At 39.3% G+C, this 11562-nt stretch overlaps 1 protein-coding gene across 3 annotated transcripts; it reads left to right on the forward strand.

The window, feature by feature from the left end:
* The first annotated feature begins 2931 nt into the window (after window positions 1-2931).
* Window positions 2932-11518, forward strand: LOC144044963 (phosphoinositide 3-kinase regulatory subunit 5-like). Of its 3 annotated transcripts, none has more exons than XM_077559695.1 (17): window positions 2932-3149; window positions 4305-4405; window positions 4475-4543; window positions 4628-4766; window positions 5935-6004; window positions 6095-6272; window positions 6352-6520; window positions 7518-7586; window positions 7688-8451; window positions 8553-8675; window positions 9007-9138; window positions 9972-10074; window positions 10160-10236; window positions 10399-10492; window positions 10577-10659; window positions 10736-10854; window positions 11326-11518. In XM_077559695.1, exons 1-17 carry the CDS (start codon window positions 3050-3052, stop codon window positions 11462-11464), a joined length of 2529 nt encoding a protein of 842 aa, XP_077415821.1. In that variant the 5' UTR covers window positions 2932-3049; the 3' UTR covers window positions 11465-11518. The 3 variants fall into 3 exon arrangements, with proteins under 3 accessions (XP_077415821.1, XP_077415822.1, XP_077415823.1); XM_077559696.1 differs by having other exon boundaries at window positions 9981-10074; XM_077559697.1 differs by lacking the exon at window positions 4305-4405.
* Window positions 11519-11562: the final 44 nt, after the last annotated feature.

Consider the following 11562-nt stretch of genomic DNA (forward strand, 5'->3'; position numbering starts at 1 on the left):
CTCGGCTCTGTCTGCCCCATTCCATCTGTGGTGAGCTGCAAAAAAAAGGGGGTCCTCTCACTGCTCGAAAGAGGAGAGGCATCCACCTCGGTGAGTCATTGATGGGGAACAGCGTCATCTTGTGGTCAAGATAAGACTCAATACAGATATATATATTTTTTAAGAAACGTATTGTTTAATCTACAGTTTTTGTTTCTTTCAAGAAAATAACCAAGAGGTGTGCACACTATAGCAACTTTATTACGTCTGTGCTCACTAATAGCAACTAGGCCTAGTCCGTTGCATATGTATTATGTACAGTGTGTTTCCCAACCTTTATTAAGCCCAGGCACACACCCATTTTACTTAAGAAATAGAACACAAACAAATAAAATTATTGAAATAATGATTGATATTGTCTGGTTTGACTCACATTATGGATGTGTTTGATTGAACACATGACTAATACATACTCGCAAATCCAAAGCCATAACGTGTTCTCTTGGACCAACTACCATCTAATGGAAGTGCATTTTATTGTTCTGCCTCGCAGTATACGTTGCGGGCATGGATAGAAGAACAAAGACGTGCTTGTAATTAATAATTTTTTTCTGGCAAATGTACTTAAATTTGATATTTTTTACTGTGGCATTCCTGATGATCTCTCACAGCACACTGGCACCCTGGTTGAGAATTTTTAAACTATATTGTTTCTGAAGCAATTTTGGGTGACTGTTGAAGAGCTAAAAGTTTCCCAGGAATGCTGTGCAGTGAATTGTTGTGATGTAGAATGTGAAGCAAAGCTGGAACGATTTAAATTAGATAAGAAAAAAATGGAAGTCGTAAAGCATGTAAATATGTAGTTTGTTAGTTTGTCTACATTTACAGGGCATGTAATCACTGACTTTTATTTGGATTTAAAAAGTTATCTCTTTTTTATACATATGGTTCAGGAGATTAGAATTATTTTTTGGGATGGGGGACTCCCAATACCAAGTGTCAGTATCGGCGCAAATATCAGCCTTTTTTTTTAGCCCATTCACTGCCATTGACGGCTATAGATGTCAAAAACTCATTTGACCTATTTCTATTAGTTTCAATTTTGTTAACAAGAGTATGAAAACCTGGGGGGAAAAAAATCTTGTACGTTTAGAACAGAAAATTTGTGATTAATCGTGAGTTAACTATTGAAGTCATGCGATTAATTACAATTAAAAAATTAATCGTCTGACGGCCCTAATTTTTTAATAATATTTTCTTTTTTGTATGATTACCTAATTATTTAAACTCAAGATTAATCACAAATTTTATATCTGTTCTATATGTACAATAAAAAAATTCTAGGTTTTCATACTCTTGTTAACAAAAGTGGAAAGAAATGTGAAACTCATAGAAATAGTTCAAATGAATTTTTGACTTCTATAGCCGTCAATGGCAGTTAATGAGTTAATGTATCTGTACTTACAACAGCTGCTGATACCCGTATGGGCCACCCTCTTGTGAATGTTCTACGTTCAGGAACTAGAAATTTGACAAATAGAAAATTGCCATTAATTTCATGTAATTTTAAGCAAAATGTTCAACTGATTTATATACAGTAGGTTTGTCTTTGAGATTATCCGTCATTGTTTCTCGGGGGAAATGTTATGTATCAAAAGTAATAGTATCGGTACTTTGTATCTGTTTGAAAAAAAGTGTCATCGAACATCCCTAATTAGAAAACAGAGCCAAAACAATTCCAAGTTAATTTATTTTTTATGTACAAAACATCTCAAAGTTCAAAATATCTCAAATATGTGTATATTATTTATTCAATCATTGCGGTTTGTTATAACGCATTACATGCACTGAAAATGAGAAACTGAAACAAGGATATGTTAAGATATAGTTGTGATTTTGTTGTCAGATTAGGCCACCCATCAAATGAAAACAAACCTTCTATTTCTTTATTTCTTTTTATAGAAGAGACTAGAAACTAACACAGGAGGATGCGGTTTGTATATCGTTTCCCTCCATCGGATCATCTCAAAGTGTAGTTAATAAACAGTAGTTAGTAAACAAAAGCAGGGTATCTACTTGCAATTACACAATAAGAAACTGCTTGACATGACTCAAGTGGAGATCAGAAGGCGACTGATGGAGAAACAAACTTGGCCAGAAACTAACATCAATAGCAAATACTGTATTCACAAGTAAAATTGTCTCCTTTGTAGTTTTGGGCTCCGTTGAGTGTCATTCTAGTTTGAGTAGATGCAAGTTTTTGGAACATGACAATGTTGGTGAAGTAATTCTGCTGTCCTGAGTTCATATCTGAAAGAAAGGATTTGGAATATTAGCACAATAAAAGTACATCCTTCCACAATATAGCTAAGACACGTTGCTGCCTCGCAGCGGGCTTTTTCCTGTTTTGATGGGCACAGGTCAGGCCAAGTTTGTTACCATTTACTTTGCAGACCCCTTGTCTTTGTTTGGTAAGCCATTCATCACGAGTCAAGTGACACCTCTAACACAGCTGGCATTCTGAGACAATAATGTAACATCCGTGTGAGTCTCATAGCAATTCCATTTCCAGTTCCATTCATTGTAGATGTAGCGCTTCACTGTAATTATGTGCAATATCTCTAACGTGCTCATTCCAGAGAAGCAAATGGAAAATTGGGAACATTAGATTTGACTGGTTTTATTATTTGAATCATCATTTCCATGACTAATACTAATGTGTGTGTGCGTGCGTGTGTTATCAGACAAACAGGTGCCAAATAGGAAGTCGTACTTGAAGAGTCATTTCCGTAGCACTTTTGACAGATAAAGGTGATTGTTGGCTGTTAAATTTCTGAATGAAAATGAAGAAGTTGTGGCTGGTGTTCATAGCCAGCCCACTTGTGAGTCAATATCTGAGTAGGAAGTGGGAGGCTGCATTGGACATTTGTGTGAGACTTTTATTATGATGGGCTCCGAAAGCAGTAGTGAATGGAAAATGTTAGCTTTCATAACAAGATAATATTGAGACTTTTGTTTATACATTTTCTTTTCTTCTAATTTGTGACTGCTTTGAATGCAACTGTAGACGATGGAGCAAAACTCGTGCACGGAGGATCGTCTTCAGCATGTTCTTGAACGCTGCCTCTGTGACCTTGAGTTCAACACTCCTGACAAGCAACTCTGGAACGGTAGGAACCAACAGCAAAACATGGACAAGTGAGCTCAAGCCTATCTCAGTGCTGGTTACCAGCCAGTTGCAGGTCACTGACAAAGAGCCGCTTACAATTTTGAGCTTTTCTATGTGTAGGGGCAATATTCAAAATCTCAAGTAAAGTATTTCCTGGCCACCCATCGTATTTTCATCAACAGGTGTTTGTTTAATCCTGTTGCACAAGCTACACTGTAAAAAAAAAAAAAGAGGGAGAAAACTACTAATAATTTTTTTTAAAAAAAAGAGGGAAAAAACTACTAATAATTAAAAAAAAAAAAAAAAAAAAAACGTTAATTTTCCTGCAGCTGGGGCGCCAGAAAGATACTATGAAATAACATAAAATTACTTTCTCGTAAAAACTTTTTTTTCATAATTAAAGTACAGTTTTTAACTGTAATTTTAATTCTAATTTTGTATGTAGGTTAACAGTATATGACCCCAAAAAATTAGATTAATCTTTCAAAACATGGCCAATAACGGTGGAAAAACTATAGATACTCTGTTTAAAATTGCAACAGTTTACTGTTAGGGTAATTCATTTATGAAGCATTTTTTCACCATATGAGGCACTAAAACTACTTTACATTTTTGACTAGTCATTCACCTAGTTATTTTAACTTTAAAAAAATAAATTGTCAATTCATTAAGAAATTATGGTAAAATTACACATTTTTACTATTAATTTCTCAGTAAATATAAATGGGTTTTAAAAAAAATTGGGTTTTAAAGTTTAATTTTACATTTTATTCCATTAAATAACAGACAAATATTTGTGAAATTACGATGCATTTGTGAACGTATTTTAACAATCAATATATCTATTTTTAATGGAGTTGTTGTTTTTTAAACAGAAATATTGTGCATTTTTACAGTTTTAGTGATTTCATGTTATTTTACATTTGCCATGTAAAATAAGAGTTTATTTTTTGTAAATTAAATTATATTTTTTAAATACAAAAAAAAACCCAGTAAAAAAGTAAAATTCAGTTATACTACAGGGTTTTTTAACAGTGTAAATAGGAAACAAATAAACATGGATGGTACATAAAAACTGGCACATGTTTACTGTGTCATCATAGTGAAACACAAAAGGAGAAATAAGTTCCCTGCGTGCTTTTGTCTGTCTGATCAGCCGGGCTGTGCATGAACCGCTGGTGTTTGGAGGAACTGGTGATGAGAGATCCCCACAACTTCCCCTTCCTTCTGCAGACAATTCTCAAGAGAACAAAGGAGGTGAAAATTTAAGTACAATTCAAGTAGCAATACATTCTGACGGCGTTTTTAACTTTCTGTCGTTTATAGGTGCTTGTGCAATGTCAGTACGTACTAGTGGTGCCTCTTACGCTCCTGTTTTCCTCAACACTCATAAAAGTGAGCTCCCATACAAACCTTCTCTATGTAGCTAACACACAGTCACATATTATCATGTGTGTTGCACATTTTCTTGTCCCACAGGCTCCTTATCTCCACCCAGATTGTGATGTGCTGTTGGAAGCTTACCTGCTGTTCCACCATTTCCTGTCCTGGCCAGATCCTTATTGCACTGCCTCGCAACACCTGCTGAATATAATCTATAATGAGCTCAGAGCACCAGGTACAGCCTAGGACATGCAAAATATTCAACATCTTTTGGTCCATTGAGTGCCAATTTTTTTAACATGAGAGAGCCAACACACGACACGAAACAAATCGGAATTGGGGTACGTCATGTCTTGTTGGCCTACCTTGCAAAATGACCCTCTGCCCCATGGTGAATGGCACCCTAAGCATGATGATGCAAGTTTACACCAGCTTCCAGTGGGCGTTATTTTTGCATCACTCAAACGGCATGTGGCAATTAGTGCTGGTGGTAGTGAATTAGACGGTGTTTATCAATAAATCTCGAGATTTGCTTAGGGGTGGGCAATTTCTGCCCAAATATATGCATAATACCTCATTTAAATATGTGCAAATACCACTGGCGCAACGAGACGCATTTTGCTTGGCTGCACAGTAAGTGACACATATGACCCTCTCCATTTATACCTGTTAAAGGCGCGCAAAAGCTACACAAACCATGAATGGATTATATTTGTGGCTTAGAAGTGTTTTTAATGCAAATATTTTGCATAGGGTAGTAGTAAAATCATGGTGCGTCCCAATTTACGTACAAATGACCTAAGAGTCTACTGTAGTACCAAAACTAACCTGTGAGAGGCAACAAAGTACCATGTCATTCAGGCTGACAGGGGGAAAAGCCAGAAGAAAGTAGTAGCAACAGCACACTACTAATAGAAATATATATATATTTAGAGTTTTAAGTAGCGGGGTGGAGTAGCCATTGGGAATTTCCGCAGTTTCCCGAAAGGCCGGTCCCTTTTCACTCCCCCATTGATGAATAGTAATCGCTGCATGTCACCGGCCGCACTCCCTTGCCCTATCGACGAAGGAATAGGATTTGGCTCATGTTGTCTGCAACCCCCATCTCCCCCAAATTCTCGGGTTGAATTTTTGTTCCATTCTGTCCCAGTTGAGTAGTAATAGTATAGCAGAAGTAAAAGCTACTACTATTACTATTACTATTACTGCTACAACTGTCAAGGAGAAAGATCAATCACTCTTAACAGACCTACAATACAGGATAATCAATCAGGATAGTCTTTCAGAGACATATAATAATCAGCAATATTTTGCTGTCCTTGGTCGGAAATGAGGAAATGTTCACTGTAAAGATGATCATGATGTATTTGCAGAGAAACGATGAATCAACCTTTGATTTTTAGGCATATCATTTCAAAGACTGGTGAAGGCGGAGCATTGCATTTCCAATGAAAAGCAACACTCTAAAACTATGTAAGCTCAACCTGACACATGAAGAACGAATGTGCAGTCGATTTAAGAGATGCAATAAGTAATCGATCTCTTTGTGTATGTGTTTACCAGGATCGTGCTTTTAGTGAGTCCAGATGAAGATAGTCCCCCTGAGGTCCAGTCTGTCTCCAAGCAGCTGAGTGCAAATCAGCTGCCCAAACGAGACATCACTATCACCCTCATTTTGCACGGCTTCCAGGCTGCTCTGGGCACCAAAATCCACCTGCAGGGACTCCGTGATGCATTGCAGGTGGATTTTGGTGCAAGAAGCTTCTATTTATCTTTACATATCTGAGTTGCAGGGCATTTATTCCTCAAATTTGCTCCAGACAAAACAGCCTGGTGAGCTGGAGCAGCTACTGGAGACAGTAACTTGCTGCATGGAGGCGGCAGCCTCCACAGCAGATCTCAGCACTGCCAGAGAGAATCTGCTCCAGACTCTGGATCAGCTCAGACAAAGCCTTATTCCTACGACTGGGGGTGATCACTTGGATACTGGTAAGTATTATATAGAAACAGAATGACAGCAATGGTTTTATACAGCTATGTGCACAAGCACAAATGTACCAACGGGTCTGGTCTATTGATCACTAAAGTACTGTTAGTGAATGAGGAAGATGGATGGATGGATGGATGGATGGATGGATGGATGGATGGATGGATGGATGGATGGATGGATGGATTTATTAATGGATGGATGGATGGACAGAGATGTTATGGATGGATGGATTTATTAATGGATGGACGGATGTATGGATTGATGGTTAGCTGTTTAGATGGATGGATGAATGGATGGTTGGATCAATTAATAGATGGTTGGATGACTAGATGGATGGTTGGTTGGATCAATTAATAGATGGATGGATGATGGGTGGATGGTTGGTTGGATTAATTAATGGATGGATGGATGATGGATGGTTGGATAGATGGATGGATGATGGATGGCTGGATGGATCAATTAATAGATTGATGGTGATGATGATGATGGATGGTTAGATGGTTGGATGGATGGATCTATTAATGGGTGGATGGATGGATGGATGGATGGATGGATATATTAATGGATGGATGGAGGGATGGATGGTTGGATGTTTAGATGGATGGATGGATGAATGGATGGTTGGATCTATTAATGGATGGATGGATGGATAGATGGATGGCTCAATTAAGAGATGGTTGGATGGTTAGATGGATGGATGGTTGGTTGGATCAGTTAATAGATGGACAGATGATGGATGATAAATGGATGGATGGATAGATGGATGGATGAATGGATGAATGGATGAATGGATGAATGGATCAATCAATAGATGGATGATGATTATGATGATGATGATGATGACGGATGGATGGATTGTAATCAGTGCAATACTGTATAGTCGAAGTGCTTCCAAATTAAATAAAGAGCAGTAGTGGTAACTATCAGCAAATGTGTATTTAGACTGACGTCAAACCTCACCGCTCCTCAATCTCAGCATCTTTTCCGTCCCATTAGGGCTTGCTGAGACTTTCATGCTGCCCTTTCCCAAATGTCACACCATCTACTGGCAAAACGACAACTTTGGTGACTTACACCTTTTGAACACCTCCACACAAGCATGTTAACTTACCAGATATCTCAAATCCGAGTTGTTAACTCCTGCAAATGCTTTCTCCATATTCCAGACTTTCTCAATAATATTCTCATGAGAGAATGCTACCTGGATTCCCCTCTGGCATGTGTGAAAAAAGATGAGGACGACAGTACTGACATCCAGAAGGAGGAAGTCATGCAGAGAAGCAAAGCGGATCAGGTCTTGAAGAACCATTCTATCTCCACGGCATCCTCCTTGCCGTCCGGTCACTCTCCCTCCTCAAGCTGCTCAGTGTCCACAACATGTGGCTCATCATTTGTGAAAAGTGACTTTGGTGAATTTGTGGCACATGAGGACGCAGCTGAGAGACAAAAGAGTCAGTCAACGTATAGAAAGAAGCCCAAGAAGAAATCCAAAAGCCTCTTGGGCCTGGAGCACTTCTCTGTGTTTTTCAAGAACCCATGCAATGTTGGGGCACAATTCAAACAATCTCTACCGAACCAAGATCAACTCATGCATCCATTTACCGGGTCCCGTCCTCGCCGCGCTGAAGATACTCTCTCGCCCCAGAAGCATCTTTGCATCCGCAGAAGGCCCATCCTGAGCAGCAGCGAAAACGACGCGCCTCAGGCGGCAACTCTGGTGCGAGTACTGGTGTTCGGTCGGGACAGAGAGGCCGGACGGCTGGCGAGGGCTTACAGCGACCTGCAGCAGAAAGAGGCCAAATGTCCGCTACTCACCAAGATGTGCAAGTTGCAGTTTTACTTTGTGCCCTCAAAAAGGACATTTGCGGGAAATTTGAGAGGAACACACTCGTCGAGTGAGACCGGACGTTCAACTAAAGCTGCTTCTGTGGTGAGATCACCTGTTCACAACTTCTTCCTCCTTACCACTGGCGGGACGTGCATTTGGTACGTTTTCAACTGTTACTAATCCCCCTCGCATCTTGTTGGCAGCCGAATGGCATTTCCCCAGATGATAGCACCACAGATTTAGCCCAGATGTTGGGAATGATGGACCCCTGGTATGACCGAAGTGTCCACAGTCTGCTCAGTCTCTCCTCAGATGTCCTTTGCCAGGTAATCACTCTGAAACCGTCACCACTAGTCTGCTTCATTCAGTCACATTATGATAACCAACATGGCCCCAAGGGGAAGCTTAAAATGGATCAGCACCAATTTGTACATATTGATAGACAAACATCCTACAATCATTTGTATTCTTGTCAGCAGACATTTTTCAGCTCTTTCACCCTTAATTCTTTTGGGTCGTTATTAAAATATGAAGGTCATTAAATACGCCTACAAGCACCACCTGTTTTGAGGATGAAAAAAAAATAGTAGTGGAATACATGTCCAGAAATACAGTATCTAAAAGCGAATGTCAACTTCTGTGTTGTCTGTGGTGCAGCCTGCATGGAAGGAAGAAAGCGTCTCCGAGAACAATGGCAGAAAGGTTCATCTTCCCTTGATGGCTGACTTGGTTCTTTACTACTGTAGACATGCAAACCAACCTGTCCTGGTGCAGCTGTACCGGGTTGAGGTTAGTAGAAAATGACACACATGTAGGACATCCCAGTGCATGTTATTAGAAAAAGTGTTAGAATATGCATGGGCATTAGGTTGCACTGAGGTTGTCAAGTCTACGACTACGTCCCAGTCAAAGGTTTTAGATTTGAATCTTGGCTCTAATATTTCTTTGTTTAGTTTTCATGTGTTCCCTGTGCTGGTTAAAAGCCCATCCCTCCTTCGTCCACTAGGAGGCAGTGTGTCTGTCTTTTTTTAACAGAGATGAGCACTATCCCGTTTTTTGTTTAAAAATTGGAAAACATCAAATCAGATTTTCTAGTGTTTCTTTATTCAACACATGTTGGGAAATAAAATACGACTGTCTGTTACCCTTCAGCTTGCTTTGTCATGACCCAGAAGACCTTCTTCTTCTGCTTTTGCTACAGTAGCGTAGAAGAAGAAGAAGATGTAGCAAATCTTTGCCCATAGTTACTGAGGTTGATAGAAGGCCTGGCTCACAATCTACATTCTAGTTTAGTGCTTCTCAGACTTTTTACACCATCTCCCTTCATATATTTTTTTCTAATATATGTATTTGTATTTCATTTTTTTATTTTATTTTTAACTCACTCCATTCCTCATGTACCACGAGAAAGAGCCCATTTGTAAGAATGACTGTTCTGGTTCATATCAAAAGTTCTCCCAAACCAAGCTTATCCAAGCATACATTTATGGACTTGAAAAACAAAACGATCTTCCACACAATATTGGAAGCACATAAAATGTTTTGGTGAAATGCTGAAATCTAATCGATTCACTCAAGGATGACTCTGTTTGGAAAGTGTGTACCAGCCTAATTTAATTTAGTCTTCACAGCTGACCCTGGCTGGCGGAGACAAGAGAAGTGAAGTATTTATTCATTCTGTAGAACTTGGACACACGGCTGCAACCAGAGCAGTCAAGACCATGGGTGAGTCACACTCTGACGTCCAGAAGCAGACATACACTCGCCAAACAGAGCACATTAGACAAAGTGCATGTCATTGTCCTTACAGGTGCTGCCGGCAAAAGGTTCGGAATTCATGAAGAGAGCGAGGCTGCCCCCTTAACACTACGTGTTGCCTATAATAAGGTGCTAAAATGAAGCATAATGGACAATACTTTGGCCTACTTTGAGAAAATTGCAGTCCAGGCGTGTTAGTAACATACCTGGGAACTGTTTTGAATTATGATGAATGATTTAAACATTGAGCAGCTATATTTATCAACCAGCTCACTTCATCCATGTTTGCAGGTGGCCTGCAGTGGAAGGAGCCAATGGACGCAAGCAGAAATGCTTTGCACATCCGTAAATATTCACAAAGTCTCGAGGAAAGCTGAACATTTAGGTGTGCCGCATCACTCTATTTAATCTATTCATAAAAAATAAAATAAAAACTGTTTTGTAACATATTTGAATCCTGTCTATCAAGAGTCTGGAAGTGAGAGCTTGTGGCTGTCAGTGAATGAACTCCCAAAGAAACACTGTCCCAAGTCTAAAAAGAGCAACAGCCAGGTGAATGTTTTATCGTATACATTGAAAATAACACATCTCGTTTTTCTTACCAATACTCTTTATATCCCTCTGGTAGCATTCCTCGAAATCAGAGGTGAACGTCAACAGAGTTGAGGTCAGCAGTGGGAAAGCGCAGACAACCTTTGCTGTGTGTCTGGATCAAGACGAGAGGAAGTTCTTGCAAAGTGTCACCAGGTACTACAAAGCCAGTCACACATAGAAAAAGTCTTGCAGTGTGCTAGGGCGTTTCATTTACACAAAAATAGTAATTTGCCATCATTTTGTAGCATATATAGCAACCATTAATAACTAATCATATAAATCATAAATGGGGGTGTTGAATGCTCATGAATTTTCATTAGTAATGGCAGGTCTTGCACTTTACTACATTTCAAGCCACAATTACTGTTTTTTAAAATGTTATCTATGAAAGGCAATGAATATGTGTATTGTATTTTATTTTTCTTTGAAAACTGCAATTGGCTGGTGACTAGTCCAGGGAGTACCCCATCTCTTTCCCAAAGCCAGGTGCGACCTAATGATGACGAGAAGTTTAGAAATGGATGGGTGTTTATTATTATACTTATTATTATTATTATTTACATAATGACAAGGACTCTCCGTGTTCTACTCATTTGAGGCTTCTGTACATGTCTGTGTCCTCAGGCTCGAAGTGTCTTTGTGCTGTAAACCGGGAAGCAGTTCCGACTGGAAGCCTTCACCAGGGCAAGTCCAGCCTCTGAACCCATCTTACTGCTCCATGCTTTGCCTTCCCTTCATCTCTTTCTCTGCCTTGCATACCTGAAAACACCTTAACTGGAATGGACCAACAGCAATGGTGACCAAAAGAAACACACAGTTTGTCTCACAATAAAAGTATTTTTCAATGAATTTAAGTCATCT

This window comes from Vanacampus margaritifer, chromosome 2 (assembly GCF_051991255.1).
Source record: "Vanacampus margaritifer isolate UIUO_Vmar chromosome 2, RoL_Vmar_1.0, whole genome shotgun sequence".
In the NCBI taxonomy this organism is placed as follows: Eukaryota; Metazoa; Chordata; class Actinopteri; order Syngnathiformes; family Syngnathidae; genus Vanacampus; species Vanacampus margaritifer.

Coding starts and splice junctions, on each gene's coding strand:
- LOC144044963 (XM_077559695.1), top strand. CDS start 3,050: ATGGAGCAAAACTCGTGCACGGAGGATCGTCTTCAGCATGTTCTTGAA. Junction 3,150..4,304: donor TGACAAGCAACTCTGGAACG/GTAGGAACCAAC, acceptor CTGTCTGATCAG/CCGGGCTGTGCATGAACCGC. Junction 4,406..4,474: donor TTCTCAAGAGAACAAAGGAG/GTGAAAATTTAA, acceptor TGTCGTTTATAG/GTGCTTGTGCAATGTCAGTA.